This window comes from Pyxicephalus adspersus, chromosome 7, assembly GCF_032062135.1.
Source record: "Pyxicephalus adspersus chromosome 7, UCB_Pads_2.0, whole genome shotgun sequence".
Taxonomy (NCBI): domain Eukaryota; kingdom Metazoa; phylum Chordata; class Amphibia; order Anura; family Pyxicephalidae; genus Pyxicephalus; species Pyxicephalus adspersus.
The window spans coordinates 48,273,657-48,291,825 of NC_092864.1; the positions used below are offsets into that span (position 1 = coordinate 48,273,657).

The following is an 18,169-nucleotide window of genomic DNA, read 5'->3' on the forward strand; positions in this document are numbered from 1 at the left end:
ATAATATAAATGAAAATAATAAAAATATAAATAAAACTTTAATTAAAAGATAAATTAAAAATATGGTTATTATTATGTGAAAATTTGACCACTACCAGTCTCACTCATTATTACCATCTTTCCATTCCCGGGTCGAAGGGTGAAGAAAACCAAACAACTCATCTGTAGTCACAGCTTTTGGATTGATGTCATGCCAAACAGGCTTCAACCTCATATTGAAATATGTTCTATGTAAAGTTCTAAGAATCTGCGTTGAAGACAAAGTTTAATCATGGTAAAAATCAGGAGATAAAGACCAAGTTTTTATTACATTCCTTAAGAGCATGGCCAAAAGAAATCCTACAAAATCTCTTGGTTTGGCAGATGTATCCCCACATTTTCACAGCCTCTAATGACTTTTCTGCTATTATGTGCTTTTTTTCCCTCCACCCTATTAGTAGGATAGAAGTTCAGAGGAAGCATGGTGCACAAAGGATTCTGTTGAGAAGCAGCTGGAGTGTATTGCAGACAAGTGATTGACCTTGAGACCTTCCAAAAGCGTGCAAGACCGAGGGCAGCTTTTTCTGTGCTACATTCACCTTACGGTCAACACATAAGTGCAGGCCAGCACAATGCTTCTGTTACTAATGGGAATTCTGCACAGTCCCTGTTTGCTCCTGATATTCTGATACTAACTGCCAGTTACTATCTAAAGTAAGTTGTTTAACTGCTGTAATAAAATATCTGCAGGGCATGACAGCAGTTGAAAGTAATATAAGAATAATATGTAATATTACTACTAATATTATTGGATAAAAGTTCAAGATCTGAACCAATATTGAGAATAAGAAGAAACTAAGAAACAAACCCTTATCCTATTAAACATAGTGGAACATACCATTTTTACTCCATTAGTGAATCCCATGAAACATACCTTGTTCAGGCCTGTTGATTGGCCCCAAAACGCTCACTTGTTCCCCCTATATTAGGAACTCCTATTCTATTTCAACAAGGGAGGTGGCAGCAAGGATTAGCAAGTACTGTATACCTTGCTGGTGTGCTATAGGAAGGCACTATTTATTTTGCCTTAAATGGTCATAGTTACAGGGTCTCTTTAAAACCTCAACCCAAGAAATACTTCCTAATTAAACTGAAATCAATTAGAAGAAAAAACACATTCTGGTAAAAAAAAATACAATTCCTACACAGTCTTTTTTTTACTATATATTTTTAAAATATTTTTATTTTGCCTGCATCTCTTATTTTCTTAACCTTTAAATCTATAATTTTTTTTCTTTATATTACATCACTGTGTTGACAGGCCTTTCAGAATTCACATCCTTCTGACCCTCTGACAGAGCTTGAGTAAGGCTAGGTACAAACGTGCAATAATTGTCATTAGAAAATTAAAGATTAACGACCAATCAATGATTATTCACGATTATGTTGATTGATCGTATTGTGCATAATTCTGTACATGCTGAAATGATACGATCGTTCAAATATAATCCACCAACAATGTACACACATTGGATACGATCGTTTGAAGGATACAGGAAGTGACATGTACAGGAGTAAGTGTACCACAGAACAATCCACTATCACTGAATGACCATACACACAATAGTGAGCGATTGTGGCCCAAACCGATCCGCCGGGACGGTCGGCTCGTTCATCGGTGACGTTGGCCAGTCATTGTTCACTTTTTTTTTTAATAATAATCGGACTATCGCTCATCAGTCGTTTGTTTCCAACGATAATTATTGCTGGTGTGTAGGTAGCCTTAGGCTTTGTTCACACTGGTGGGGAGGTTGTGGTGCAGCTCTTTTTTGCAGCAACATTCTGTCTGTATGCATGCACTCCACCAACTGCACATGATTTCTCAGGACATGTTTGTTGGTGGTGACAACAGTGGAACACCCCTTAGAAAATGTTTAAGGACACCTGCCTGTACTCTGAACTGAGAGCACGTGTGGTAGATTCTGTAGGGGTATTCCTTCCTTTCTGAACATTTTAACAGAATGTACAGGCACTTAGTGGTTTGATGATGGATAGCAAAAGTGTACCAAAATTCCCCACTTTAATAATACTGGTTGCCAGAGCCCAGAGTTATAAGTAATTGTTTTAAAGAAGGAAAGAAGGAGAGGGATTTTAAAGGCATTTTAAAGATATTTTTTCCTAATGGAGAAATGCGTTGGGCCAGAGATGACTGCGCTATTTTAAACTCGAAATCATGCAAATTATGTTCTTTAAGTAATGCAATTTCTCACATAAACATTTAAATCAGGTGAACTATGTCTAGTTAGTGGTAACTATAAATTTTGCCTAACTCTTTCATGAGTAACCTGTAAGTAAAAATATCTTTAAGTTGCTATAAAAGCCCCTTTCTTTCCCTTCTCTAAAATCTATCACTTAGTGGTTTAAGTTAACTTTCAAAGCACCCTGGAAAGTTAAAGTGAACCTTTTACTGTGCCATTTCTAACAATATTCTAAAACTACAGCTTGCTTGGTGTGAGTAGCAGTAGTGCGTTGAATGAGTAGCAGCTCAGGTGTTCCGTTAATTGACACACAACTTATCACATTGTTATCTGCATGCTTGTGCTAGGTTTATGACAAACTAGTAAAACCAATGAATCAGAGTAAGGGACTGGGGTTTGTATTGTAATGCATATTGGTGCTTTGGGCTCCCAGAGCATTCTGAATGGTAACTGAGAATATGTGAATGTTCCTCAGGCTGCCTATACAAACATGTCAATGTACATAAGATGATGACACTACAGTCACTTGAAAAACAATCAAAACTTGATCAAAATTGTGATTCTGTTACTCCTAACGTTATGTTCTGTTGGTACATTGTACTTGTGTACTTACAAATATCTTTATCGCATACCAAAGGTCATTACTGACCATTTCTTACTTACTGTGCTCTTGCCAGTCCCAGCATTGCCAACAACAAAGACTGAGTGCCGCACCTCCAATAGTTCTTCCAACTGAGTGATCTGAGAGCAAGGAACATGATCAATTGAGGTGCAACACTAACAAAAATATTCTGTGTATCAGGGTAACACATAAAGCTCTATTTATAGACAGGGAATCAGATATTACCTCATGGGAATCTTCCAGCTCCAATGTTTCAATGGAAGTAATTGATTCCCACCAGGAAATGTTTGATGGAATGACAGATTCCCTGCTTCATAATCTATGCAGTATAAAGAACCCAACTCTTCTTTGATCAAATAAACACCTAGGGCTCTATTTATAAAAACAGGGAATCTGACATTCCCTCAAATGTTTCCTGATTGGAATCAATTACTGCAATTAAAACACATAGACCTGGAAGATTTCCATGGAGGGATGTTTGAGGAAATGTCGGATTCCCTCTTTTATATAAGGAGCACCAAATTAGGTATTCTTTCTCCAAGAAACACAATCCTATATTGATTATAGCAGAATTTCCTTTTTTTAGCTATTATAAAAAAGATATGCAGTTCAATGGTTAGCATAGTGACCTTGCAAAGTACCTGAGTTCACTCCTGCCAGGCTGCTATTTGCATGGGGGGCCATCAAAACTTACTGTAGACATAAACAGAACATGCAAACTCAATGCAGATAAAGCCTGGATTACACCTAGGACCCAGTGCTGCAAAGCCATAGTGCTAACTCTTAAGGGTAAACACATGTGCTTGTCTTTTATTTCAGTCTTTGATTTGTTTTTATCCTGTTTCTAAAAGCAGGGAACTGCAGCATGATGTCTCTCAGCTGTCCAGGTATACATTAGCATATAGCATATGTTTGTTTTCTCTCTTGCTTAAAAAAATACATTATGCTGCAGTTCTGTTCGTGCTGATTTCTGTCCTTTTACACAGTGATAAATTGTAGTGGGGGGATTGGTGCAGATGCAAAGAGCATTTTTATTGCAAGTTAAGTAAAACTGTCATAAAATTAGCTTGGAGTGATAAAAATGTATAATCAGGGATTATGCATTTTAATGAAAGCTGCATGTCAAATATATAGGCAACTAGAGTCCTCTTCAATACTCACTGTAAAAAATAATGCTTGTCCCCACCTCCACTCACCTATCTGCCTAACCCTTGTGTAGTCAATGACTTTACCCATTACGGGGTTAGCTGCTCAGGACACTTCTATATGTGTTGGGGAGCAGTTTGTAGAGTCAGCTGCAGCGTTTTATGAATGCTTTGTCATGCAGTGAGGTCTTTATGTGAAGGGGGAACTCAAATGTAAATAGGGCACCTGATGTAAACAGAGGGCTCTTTATATGAAGGAGGGTACTGATGTCAAGGGGGCTTCCTGATGCTAAAGAGCATGTCCTAAATCAGGGGTCGGCAAACTCTGGTCTTTAGGCCAGATACGGCCTAGCCGGTAGTTCGTTCCGACCTAACGCCCCCTGGCCAATCCAGGCCTAATGCTGGCCGGCAACCTGCGGCCCTGGAGCCGCGGGTTGCTGGCAGATGGGCCAGGGGGCCTTAGGAACTAACGGAGCTCCAGTGCTGCCCCCTTGCTCCCCTATTTACTGCGGCTGGCATTGATACTTCCGCCATCATGGTATAACATTCAGACTGGAGCTAATAAATTTGTAATTAGAATACAGTTGGCTGCAAGGCAGAGTTACTGAAGAAGGGGCTTCCAAGTCAAAATTTCACTTAAGAAACCACAGATCTGTAGCTAGGTGACTAATACTTACTGTTTTAATTTAGTGTCTCAGTATTGAGTCATACTATATTTTTTTATGAATTACTATAGAAATTCATAAAAAAAAAATAATCCATCGTGTCTCTGTATCTAACTCAAATTAACTTTATAGGAGCATTTGCTTTTGATTGATTGATGATGCAGTGCAGCAGCCAAGAAAAGGGCACATTTCTATTCAGATGTTTTGCACTGTGGTCATTAAATAAGCCAATTGGTCACCTTTCAGAGATGCTCAAGGTTTTTAATTAGTTTTTTTACTATGTTTAGCAATGTCTCACTAAATACAATTTTCGTAGGCAAATAATTTCTTAACACTTTTGCAAAGTTCCCATATCTTGCTCATGACAACACTACCTGTTGCAGGACATGCCACAGCCTTGTAAAGAGCAGAAACATTGTCAGCCTAGTATTTCTGGCAGGAAATTTGCAAAAGATTCTCAAAACCATATACAGTGAGAAATGATAGGCTTATACACTTTTGTAAACCCTATTAAGAGGGGCACTGAGTGCAATCTGGTGCACATAGGGGTGCATTTTACATTTGGGTAAACAGCAATCTACATGTATACACAAGACTAAGCATAAAGGCATAAACACTGCAATAGCAACTTATTTCAGTTCTTATCTTGTTTTGTTCTGTGACCGAGTAAAAAACTTCTATGGGCACATAACTGTAAGCAATCATGCTGCTGTCATCTCCTCACCCAAAACACAGAAGTATTCCAACAATTCCTTTCAGGTATTGTTACAACACACTGTAGTCTTGTTAATTAGCAGTGTATACCTAACATACATCACAGCTTGAAAATTAAAACCTTTAATTCTTTTTTCTCCACCACCCTCTCATGTGTTGTAGATGAAAATGAATATGTGAAGCGGAAAGCCACCCTAAAGTTAAATTGCTATAACAAAAGTGTAATAAAATAACAATGTATGTCATGATTCTAATTAGCCATTATTTATACCCCCAGACACATTTCAATTGGAGCCCTGGAATCAAAGGGTGTTCCACTGAACAATGTATTATATTAACATTTAATCTTCTTGGAAAAAGAAGGGAGAGACAGGGCTGTGAAGACTTTGTTTATTGCCATGGCTATTAAAGGCATTAGCCAGATGCTGAATAGCATGAGCATCAAACAACAGTGATCATTACAGCCTTCAATCACCCCATTTGTACAATACACTAAGCAGAAAGCCATTATTTCCACCTTCAGAATAAAGTTTTCTTCTGGCTGCAGGCGCAGCTCTGCAATGGACTGGCGCACCATCTGTTCCAACTTTACATCTCTCTTCCTGGGCACTTCCAGAAGGGGGAACAAGTCATTGATGAGACCCAGAAAGATTGCAACATCATTGGTTACTATCTTGGGAAGATTGAAGTCCCTCAGGGCTCTCATCAAAACCTTAAATGGAGGAACAACACACCGTAATTAGACTCAATCATAACACACCATAACATAAGGCATAAAATGAACAAACGTTATGAAAGCATCGTCACTCGGACAATTAGGACACATATGGCTTGTTAGTCTCAATCTGTTTCTTGTGCGCAGTAGATCACTATACAACCATTTTATTTAGAGAACAGAAATATTTCTAATAAGGAATTTAAGATATAATAACTGTCTAACAGTATATGTTGTTAATATATATACAGTAAATAAGACAACTGGTATTTAAGAATACATTTTAGAAAACCACACTTTTTAACCTGCAGCTACAATAATAAAACAATACCAGAAGATGACAGAATATTCGTAAAGTATGTCAGAAAAAGAAAAGCACTTTCCACAAAATGTATTTCATGTTATAAACTGCATTTTATAATGTCATGTGTAAGAGAGCCAAGCCCAGAATAATCAAGACTAATTATCCTAAGAATATTTGCACCCATTTGATTTACCTAATTGAGCCTAATATCTGAAATGCATGCTCACATCCAACAAAGATGCAGTGTGGTTTAAACACATATTGCAGTGCTTTTTATTCGGTTCTATTGTTATGGCTTTGCACTGTGGCACATTTTGATACATTACAGTGCATAGGGAACTCGCTGCCGAAAAATGCGCCATGTCTTCTTTTGGCAGCTCTTTGTTGTGAACTCTAATCATAGGACATAAGGCTTTATGCCTAGTTCTTGCATAAAGGCTGCAATGAACAAATTTGGTAATGCTGTCCACTACTGTTGGTTTAAATTAGCCCTAATGTAATATTTACACCAACCAATGATTAACCCTAGTTTAAATCAAAACCTGGACTTTAAACATGAAGGCTGGAAGCTGACTTGTTGCTTCGGGGAAAAAGGAATTTTTCCTTTAATGCACAGGACATCCCTCCATTCAAATCTCACCTATCTCAGTGTATGAGGATTGTTCCAATGTATCCACCTCCCCATTATGTTTATATGAAGTCTGAACTTCCTCCCAGTGTCTTTTACATTGTAGAAGTACTGACACTGGCACATATTTTCTAAAAACATATGATTCTTTTATCAGCTTATTTTGTTGTTTCATGTATATCAAGCATAAACATGTCATTGATGAAAACACTGAAACATCACACAGCTGATCGTACAATAACTGGCTTCAATCAAAGACACACACATACCTGGTCTTCAGGTCTGCTTCTGTCCTCTCGTTTCAGTGATCCCGCCACTACTAAAACAGATTTTATAGCCCTCAGACCCCAATCATAATGATCCTGCAAAATGGAGGTAATAACAAAAAACAAACAAATATTAATTATGAAACTAAAGTAGTTATAAGAACAATGATTGGTTGTTCTAAATGTACATTGTAAACCTATTTAAAAAAAAAAAAAAAAAAAGAAAAATTAAAAAAAAAGTAGTATTATCATTGACTTTTTTNACTAAAACAGATTTTATAGCCCTCAGACCCCAATCATAATGATCCTGCAAAATGGAGGTAATAACAAAAAACAAACAAATATTAATTATGAAACTGTAGTAGTTATAAGAATTATGTTTGGTTGTTTTAAATGTATTTTGAAAAAATATTTAAAAAAAAAAAAAAAAAAGGTAAGATTAAAAAAAAAGTAGTATTATCATTGACTTTTTTCATTAGCTAATCATTCATGGAATCTGCAAAGGTTCCTGTCTACCTCCATGTTGTTAGTTAGCTATAATGGCTGCAATAACAAATTAGGCTAACACACAGCTGACCAAAATTTAGAGGTTTGTTTACCTGAAACAGAGATGCATTAGGGTGCCATTAAGAATGAATAAAACTGCACTGTATAAAACACGGCTAACACATTAGTGTGTGACATTGGGAGCATGCGTGTTATTGCACAGGTAACCATTGAACATATATGTCAATGAGCCCTTAGGTGCTGCATTCTTAACTGCGATTCAGTATCCTTAAGTCTATGTAAGGTCCAGTGTGAACATGTTATGGGCTTGTGCCATTGGAAACAATTTGAGGCACTTTTGAATTTCATTGGCAGGTGCTTTTCACGTGTAAGAGAAGTCCTTCAAGTAGCTTGAGCAGGTCCCTAGACCAGCTATAAGAAATCAATAGCACATAAACACAGACCCTAAGAACTGTCACATCATCTTGCATATAAAAGTTTAGCCAACTAACTCTACGCCTAAAAATTTAAAGGCCAATTTTTGGTTGACAGTTGACACATGGATAGGAAATAAAATTAAATCTGTATAATTTTGCAATAGAAACTTTTATAACTTTTGCAATAGAAACTATTATAACTTGGTAAGTGTATATGTTCTAAATAAGCAATATACTTGTACAATAAATCATTAGATTGTTTGGATTACCTGTTTGGATAGGAGCTGACGACACAAGGTATAGAGACTGATGAATTTCCTTGACAACATTCGTGCATCAACAAAACCTTCAGCCACCAACATAATTTCACATATCAACTCAAAATCTGGAATCACCATTGCACATGGGCTACAAAAAAGAAGTAACCATAAGTCAGACAAGAGTGACAAGTCCTAGGTGCAATCTCTGGACTGCAACTGAAAACTGACTCCAAGGTACCGTTTTTATTGTAACTAGGTAACAATAATTTTACATACACTGTTTCAGTTTGTATAGATATTCAAGCAAAACGTCACATTAAGGAGGCACACTATCTTCCATAATTACAGAACTGCCTCCAACATGTTCCGATTCATCTTTTTATCCCAGCAAAGTTTGGACTTTGTCAAAATCAACAAGAAGCTCCCCTACTGATGTAAACGAAACTGAAATTAGGCTTGTATTGAATTGCTGATCACAGAGGTCCATTTACTGTGTCCCGGGCCCCATGAATAGCGTGGCGTTCGAGAGAGAAATTGTGCGCTAAAAAAAGAAAACTGCAAAACAAGTGAAAAAATGCTAAATGCTTAAAAACCACACTCGTTTGTTCAAAGTAGCTATTCACAATGGGATTGATGGCTGTATTCAGCTCCAAGCCATCAGCCAAAGCAACTTTGCTCCAATTCCTGATTCTTTATTCATACCAAGCAGGAGCAGAAGCAGTTGGACATACTTAAGCAATAAGGCACCACAGGCAAGCTCTTTCCCATAAGTGTCCTGCACTTTGTGCATGTTGTCAAGCGGCACAGCTGGGGGTGAGCGCCTCCAAAAAAATTACAATATTTTTAAGTATGTTCAAGACCCAGTCACTTTTTTTTTAAAGAAAGTAAACTTTTTTTCTTTGTATACTGCTCAGAAGTGTATTTCCAAATTACCGTGGCTGAGGTTGTTTTTCATTTTATCAGCCCTCAACATGGGCTGCCTGCAATAGTCTCAAATGTGGATTGTGAGCCATGGAAAATGCAGTCTATTATTTACCTTTGGGATGAAGATTAAGACACTATTTTTGCTGGAAGGTCATGTAATGTTCCGAATTGTTTCAAGACTGGCTATAGGTTGCAAGGTTTTCCATAAACCCCCCTACTCACCCACACACTTTTTGCAATTTTTGTGTCTTTCTCTATTATAGTTTCAGACCACACAGTGTACCACCATACTATTGATCAGAAATTCTACCAGAAGATCATTTTCTGAAAACAAAAATAAGTGCAGGAAACAGCTATTGGAAATGTTCATGCCATATATTTTCCATTGCTGGCTTTCTCACAATATTGGTCTCCTTCTGCAAATATTCACAAAAAGTCAAATAGTCATTTAGAACTGTTAACTATTGCTTTACCGTGAAAGGAAAGAAAATGTAGAAATAAATGGAAGTCCTACATTCCATCACTTACTAAGCTATTGGGACAGTAAGTGGTGGTGCTTTCATAAAACTGAGATCATGGGAAAAATGAAAGTTATTTCTTTTAAGCAGGGTCAGTCCAAAGGGTGCTTCACCAGGAAGGGATGGAAAAAGGGCAGACCTTCAACCTCTACTGCTGAAGTAGTCGACAAATCATAAGGGGTGCATACTTTAGCCTTTTCCCCTTAAATACTAAAAGACCTTCTCTCTCTCTTCTGTCTGTCTAAAAGTATTTTTTATTGAATATACAGTACTAATAGCAAGTTTTGGGAAGTACTTTTAAACTTTATAAAGGAAAATATCATAAAAGGAGCAGCCACCACCAAATGGCAGCTATTAGTTTTAAAGTCAAGGAGTGTCAAACCCAAGTAACTTTTAGCATTTAACCCTATCTCAACACTCCCACGCTGGCACCCATAATGAGTCAAGGTGGCTGAGCTCATCCAGGTTTGCACCACCCATAGTAGTGCAGCATATGTGCATCTTGTAAAGCTTTGGCAGGGCTGTAGTAAATCAGGAGGGGTCAAAGACCATTCTCCTGTAGTGCTGCATATGATCTATGTCAAATTTGTGGTTTACAAACCAATTTATACTACCCCTTGAAGACACATTTATTTATTTAAAGTGCCCTCCATAATGTTTGGGGGGAAAGGCACATTTTTCTTTGATCTACCCTTCTGCTTCTCAGTGTATGATTCTAAATCAAACAATTCAGACATGATTAAAAGTATTTTCATACATAGTTTCACCATGTACAAATTACATTTTTTTGTCTCAAACATTACAGGGGGCACTGTATGTAGTCAACTTTTGTAAATTTTATTAGGATTTGCGTAAAGAGTCTTCCTATTGATTTAAAGACCTTACCTGCTACTATCTTATTGTATTAGCAGAAAGTAGATCTATTCATTAGGAAAAACAATTACCTGATTGTCTTCAAGTGTCTCTATTAAATCTTCATCGGACTTCAGCAATGGAGTTCCAGTGGCTGAATGCTTCTCATACGAGAACTGCATGGTGCTCCAAGTATGGTTCATCTCCACAAGGACCTGGGTCAGTGAGTTTGTACATTTTCATTAGATTTTTTGTTTTATTATAATTTATTGATTCAACATGGTTACATCCTAATTTTAAAGGCATTATAATATGTTGTTTGGGAATTTTTCATTTGGGACCACAATATAGCTTTTTTTTAGTTCCACACTGGTAAGCTGCTGGAGAATACAATTTGATTGGTCTCTACGGGCTTTTTATTATTCATTGTCGTTGAATACCTACAATTTAAATGTGCAGCATGTATGTCACATTTACCTCTTCCTCACTAAAGCACAGGCATCCCTCTCCTGCGCAAGCTTGCAGTTCTGAAGCTGGGCGTGCCTCTGTTTCCAAGCTTTATCAATTCCGTTCAATCCGCTGGCCAATCAAAAGATAGCCTCTTGATCAGCCATGGCTTTTTAGCTAGCTCACAGACTGCACTTAGTGTTCGTGCAACAAGTGTTACTAGTGCCGAGCTCCCTAGTTCTGTGTACTAGTTCCTGTACACCTGCTGCTTAATCCAGTGTTTCCTGTGTCCAGCTCCTGTGTTAACTCCTCGTTGTCCAGCCTGTTGGTTCTCCAGCCAACTTCCCTGTGCTGTTCCTGTCTGCCTCTGGATATTCCTGCATCACCTGTACCTCCTGCTGTTTCCAGCGTCTCCTGTGTTCCCTGTGCTCTCAGTGGCCCTTCGTCACTGCTGTCTGTCTCCTGGATGCCTGGCTATTTACCCCTGGTGTGTGACCTGACTTCTCTTGCTTGCTGCCTGTCTCGACCCCAGCTTTCCTTGATTACCCCTTCGCTTAGTGATTTTGTACCGCGCTTACCCACCTTGGTATGCCCAAGGACTGCAACCTGGCCGTAACCTGCAGGGCAACATCCTCACCATCAGAGGCTCCGGAGAAAACCTGGTTAAGGCTTAGACTCAGCGCTTTGGCCCGTCTCTGGGCTCACACCACCTCCATACGCCCCCTAGTGGTCATGTCTCTCCGTGCATGACAATATATTGTAATCCTAAACATGATTGAAACTAGAGATTTTATATCACCAAACTTTGGGTAAAAATTGGAATATCTTTTAGTTTTTGGAGTCAATAGGGAGGTAATAAGGTAAAGGTAAATAAGGTAATTTGTTGTTACGGGTGTTCCTGGTTATGAGGTAAACCAGCTAAAACTATCCTGAACTTGTTCTTGAAACAGAAAAACACTAGCCCTGATAGTTTAAAACCATGTTATGGTATTGTTAGTACTATCATGTTATTATATGGTGCTGCTGCTATATAAAGTGGATGATCAGCATAAATATCACATAGCTTTTGATAGTGAACAAAACCGACTTATCCCTCATCACCGCCATAAGTTGTTTGATAGTGAAATTTGGTTGATCGGTGTTTGGAAGCCCATGATTACTAGACACAAATATTATATAGGGTTCTATGTATTTGTTTTACATATCAGACAAGAGTCACCGTAGTAACTTGAATCCAACAAAAAAAAGATCTGATATATATCTATAAATCTGGACCCACCTTTTCTATTGCCATTTCCTTCACAGCTTTATCTACAATATTTTTCACTTCATCCTCTACTCTGTGAAGTTGTAGAACCAGAAGATCTCCAAGTACAGTCTCTTCATTCATCACAAATTTTACCTGAAAAACAGAACACTGTGTCAGTCTTTTTTCACAGATAGAAAGAACTTATGGAGAGTGAACACATATTGTAGCAAATATACCCCAGTTTTGCTCATCAGCTGTAACCAATGTCTCATCCGGACAGCGGGGTTCTGAAGCTCATTTACAGCTCTAAGTGATGTGATGAGGTTTTTAACTGTAGACTCCAGGCCCAGATAGACATCCCATGTTCGTACTTCTTTATCTAGTGATTTCATTTCCTGAACATGCACAAAAATATAATGAGTAATACTGTGTAAGCTCAAAAAAATGAAAGTTTCAGAACAATAAAGATACTCAAAGGACACATCACAACAACTGAACAATACATTTAGTTCTCCAGTGGCAGACACAACTAGAGAGAGGATACAAGCACATATAACTAGGGCTGTGGAAATGTGGTAATCGTCCACTGATAAATAGCAATGGGCAGGAGGGCAGTGTCAGGCAGGACTGAGGAAAGAATACAGTCATAGAGAGGGGTAAGGTAGAATTGCTGCAGTTATAGGAAAGACTATGGGGACAGTAGTCTAATAATGGGCAGGACTGATGAAGGATTATTTGTAAATAGGCAGGAAGACCAATCATTGAAAAAGTAAAAAACAGGATTAAGGGGGGATTAGTCTAAAGTGATAATAAATCAGATTAGGGAAGGACAGATGCAATCACTGGCAGGCCTGATGCAAAGATAGGCAGACATGAGAAAGGATAAAGAGATTAACTCAGCAATAGGCAGTACATATGATAAGTCAAACAAAAGGATTCATGCAAAACTACACTTTTTAATGACTATGCATTTACCTGTACTTGCAGGTTTATTTATGACAGTACTCAGTCACATATTTCAGAATCAGGGTAACAAGAAGCTGCATCTATTGTGTAGTATTGTTTTACAAAATATATATTTCTAAAATCTTTAGGAATATATATAGGATTAAGTCATCTCAAGGTTACACCCTATTACCACTCATAGTGTATTCTTTTCATTTTATCACCTGAACTTAAGCTACAAATAATTACCAAGTAATTAGCAGAAGGATTACATAAGTGGATCCTTTTCACATAATTGTTAAGTGGCACTTCTTTGAATCACTCAAGTGTCCTTATGGCAAAAAGAAGAGTTTACCTTTAAAGGCAGCAAAATGTGTGTTTCATTCTTTAGTGCTTTATTTTTCATCTGTGAAAAATTATTTTACATCCCACTCTGATAAAAGAGCTTAAACCTTTTAATTTGGATAGAATGAGGAAAAAATAAAAACTGATTGTTTTTTCTATATAAGTATGATGTGATATTATTTATAAAATTAATATTTGTGTTCCTCCATAGATTCATAAAGATTTATCAGCGGTCCTCAACAAGAAGCCTGAAAGCCCATCAGCATCCTTGCACATTGCTCGCTGTAATCTCTGTAGTTGTTTACTACCCATCTGAATGAGAGCTGCATGTTTGCATTATCTTAAATTACTTTTTACTAAATAATTTCAAGACGGTATTTCTCATAGATCAGTTATATATATATAATTATATATAGTATAGTATATAAGTATATATATATATAATTTTATATTCTTTTATTTTTCCTTTATTTCAAGAAGGACCTGATTCATTTTTGTGCATCATTACCATAAAGGCACAACAACCTTTGTCTCTCAATGTGGCCTCATACTTTCAATCACTGCAGTCTAGCAGAAGCCCTAAATTTGATGTTTCCGCAAACCTTGGTCACGACACTCAAACAGAATTTTTCCTTCAGATGGAATGCTACTTCTATACCACTGCTATCCCACAAGATCCCCCCTTACTATATTCTCTTGGTTATGTACCTCTGCTCAGAAATGTGTCAACAAATCTAGAATCTTGGAAATCTAGAGCAATTTCTTGGTTCAGCAGGATGCCTGTCTTGAAGATGGACACCTCTCCCAAAGATCGTACATTTTTCCAAACTATTCCTATAGACCTGCCAATCAAACTTGTCTTGCAAGACACTCGTCAGAGACTCAATGCTTCCATCCTGTGCTACCCTGAACAGGAGGCGGGCATGGAATTACCAAACATTTTCCTGTATCATAAGGTTGCTGTGTTGGCACGAATAGTTGATTGGCATTTGACGCCTAAGCCCAAAATATCTAGCTTGGCTGAACAAATCTTATCGTCTTTGGACCTGAAGGCAGTTCCCAGTGAGTCTCTGAGCCAGTGTGGCCAGGAGAGATAGATTTATCCCCCCTCAGCAGAGCTACATTAAAAATTTGTGAAACCTCTTCAGATCACTTTCACTTTACTTTTCACCCTGGCCCGCTAACTGCGCTGTTTGATAACTCCGCATTTCCCTTAGGGTCCTCCACCTCAGCTTTTGGTGGACATATCAGTTTCTAAAATAGGCACTCTATCTAAAATATTTTTTCCAGTCTGCCATGTTTGTATCCATCAGTGGGGATGTCTGTTACCTGCTGTATTACAAGAAGTGAGGGAAAATCTGCCCAATAAACCACAGAAGTAAAAACTAACTTTGCTCTGCATAATGTAAGGTAAAAGTTTTGAGAGGATCAGATTTAAAAGTGGCCAATTACTTTACTTCAGTTGAGCTGAGTAGAAATGGAGCTAGCCATTGCCATATAGTGTTCAAGGGATACACGAAGCCAGCAGTTTATCTAACCTGGTAATGTACCTGGTAATGAAATGCACATATCAGTTTTAATTGGGCATAGCATTTAAAGCAGTGCAATTCCAAATACCTTTGTAAATCAGCTTCACCAACAGAAAAAAAGAGATGCCCCTATGCTACAACTTACCCCTATACTTCAGCTTACCCCAATCTTACAAGTTCTAATGGAAAACATTTCTTTACCTTTGCAAATCTTCTCAGTTCCATATCCATTTGTTCAACATTTATCTGTTTCCATGGCGTTTTCATCCAGTCTTTAATGCTTGTCTAACGAAAAAGCACAAAGGTGCCCTGTGATATGCTGCACTTACTGGTTACCTAAATTCATGCTGTGTTAATGCATTAAAAGTATCACAAATGAATATTATTTAGACTTATTGATACATTTACAATTCCTTTTTCAGACCTTAAATCAATCAAAAGTTTTCCTAGGTCTGTTTGTCTTACTCCTTGAGCTTTTCTTGTGATTGTGGCTTTCTTTTGTCCTTGATTTTGTAAATTCCCTTTTTTTCCATTTATTGTTTTTGTTTTACTGCTTCTTGATGTATTTCTCTTACTTCCTGTGTTTTTTGCTATTGTTGCTTGTATGCAAGGGCAAACATTATGTTTGTGGTTATGGAGTGGGAAACCTCCATTGGGTCAGGTGCCTGTATATGGTCCCAAAGATGTTGATTTGTAGCCCACTGTCATTGATGCTGGTAAATACATAAAACTCTCATTTGCTTCAGTGGCAAATTAAAGTATGTCTAAATCCCAAACTTTGTTTTTTCTTTTTTAGGTTATTGCAGGCAAGTAAGCTCACTAAGGAGATTTTCCTTTATTCCCTGTTATGTAGATTTGATAGAATATCTTTACAATTTGAGGAACATGACCTTTTAAACACTTGTTACAGTAACAAGTGTACGCATACCACAGACAGTGGTTTCATTCTTTTACTGCTCAATCCAAATCAAGGAAAATGTTACAATTACATATACTGTATGATGTATGCAAAGGGCTAAAGACCCTCTCTCCTATCCTTTGATATGGGACAGCACTGGGCAATGAATGCGCAAAGAACCAGTTTGCTTTAGGAAATCAGAGTTGTAAACTGTTACAAAAGCTGCGCTAATATCTGGTGAGCAGTTAGAAGATAAATACTATTTATAAAAATAAATAAAAATATATTTATATATATTTTTCTTTGATTTTAATTTAGGCAAATATTGCATAGAAATGTTTCATTTTAATTTCCAGCCAGCAGGTGGAGCATTAGACTCTTCTTACAGTTTTCCAGACTTTCCTGCTCAACTTTGTTGAAAAAAAGTTGAAAAAATAAAAATTCCATAGCTCATGCTTACTTAACTGAATTAGTTAGAGCACGTAATCATCCCCCTCTCTTCCTCCTGCAAAGCTCCAGTATGACTATTTGGTCAGAGAGACACAGTCATATAGGAAGCAGTCCCTGCTGTGCTTAGCCTCTAGAAAACCTAAAGGGGCTCATTTATAGGGTGTGATCATTCTGTTTCCCAGTGAAGTGCTGGTATTTTTGCTGTTGACTTTGACCACTGCATTTACAAATTAAGGAGTAGTAACATCACCACTAATTGACAAGTAAGATAGTTTGTTTTACCACCTTGATCCCCCACTTTTGCTATATTCCCCTCTCCTGTTATACATGTGTGTTCTATCAGGCAGAGTAGTGTAAATCTCAGGAGGGAAAAGACAGTCTACAGATTTGGTAGGTAACACAGTTTGCATATGTATGTTATATATTCATCTGCTAGCCAGGAGATTTTGTTTAAATGTGCACTGAAAATACCAGCTGGACTGAAAATTGATAAATATAGAAAGACACCTCTCCTATGACTTTCCTCCACTGGGCTGTTTGTGTTGTACCTATTGATGTTATGGTTGTGTCAGTTTGGACCTTTATTTTTTACAAAAAAAAAGAACATTCTTGCTGGCAGTGCAATTTCACACAAATGTAATGACTTTGCAATTATAATAATGATGAAAAGCAAACAGCTAAACTTATCAACATCAGTGTTTAATTTGCCAGAATATGTTGATGTCATCCAATTTACCAGTCTCCTTTATGTAGCTTATTAATTGGTGTGGTTCAGGGATAATGTAGTGACCTGCTTGTAGGTCATGGACAAGACAACCAAACTCGGTGACAGAACAGAGAAAGTATATTTACTCCAAAATGGCTCCCTCACCATATTGAAATGAAAATGCATCACAACCATTTGTGTGGAGTAAGTTACAAATCACATACATTGCAGTTATTAGTGACATAACAAAGTGTTACATAAGATCTTACTTGTACCGAGTGGTGCTTCTGATAGGAACTAGAGTTCTAGAGGCAAATGGAGTCCTGGAATCAACTGGTATGCTGGCCAGCTTCTGAAAATACAAGTTTCCTGGCTGTCCTGATAACCCTCTTATTTATTCATTTTATAGAACGCCAACTTCCAACACATTTGCAAGAATTGAGGTCATAAATGTATGAGTGTTTCGGGTTGATGTGAAGCTCATTAGCATTCCCATGGTTCAACTTACAATAGTTTTTTCCCAATTAAATTGATACTGTCACTTTCATTTAGCATTCATCAATGAAAGAAAACTATTGTATATAGAAGTATGGAGACAACTTCGGCTTTAAGGACAACACTGGAAATACACAAATCTTAAAAAGGCTTGAAGGATGTCTTAGTACATGTTTTTTATTATTGATTATTATTATTAAAAAAATATGTATGCAGTCTGGGTGGTCATAAAAGAAAACTATTATCAGAAATGCAGCTGGGATGGCAAAGAAAGATAGAACAGCAAGTGTATGCCCCTAATTCCTGTGCCAGACAAGGCCACATAACTTTCA

At 37.4% G+C, this 18,169-nt stretch overlaps 1 protein-coding gene across 1 annotated transcript in view; it reads right to left on the reverse strand.

Annotated features, from left to right (window-relative positions):
• LOC140336042 (dynein axonemal heavy chain 11-like) overlaps nucleotides 1–18,169 on the reverse strand; it is a 182,173-nt gene that overhangs the window by 120,525 nt on the left and 43,479 nt on the right. Inside the window, exons 18-27 of the mRNA XM_072419096.1 lie at nucleotides 15,490–15,573; nucleotides 12,706–12,864; nucleotides 12,500–12,622; nucleotides 10,866–10,988; nucleotides 9,714–9,727; nucleotides 8,489–8,627; nucleotides 7,300–7,392; nucleotides 5,901–6,095; nucleotides 2,901–2,978; nucleotides 115–247 (exon numbers count right to left, since the gene is read on the reverse strand). Coding sequence (XP_072275197.1) covers nucleotides 115–247; nucleotides 2,901–2,978; nucleotides 5,901–6,095; nucleotides 7,300–7,392; nucleotides 8,489–8,627; nucleotides 9,714–9,727; nucleotides 10,866–10,988; nucleotides 12,500–12,622; nucleotides 12,706–12,864; nucleotides 15,490–15,573 — 1,141 coding nt within the window. The remainder of the gene's footprint in view (nucleotides 1–114; nucleotides 248–2,900; nucleotides 2,979–5,900; nucleotides 6,096–7,299; nucleotides 7,393–8,488; nucleotides 8,628–9,713; nucleotides 9,728–10,865; nucleotides 10,989–12,499; nucleotides 12,623–12,705; nucleotides 12,865–15,489; nucleotides 15,574–18,169) is intronic.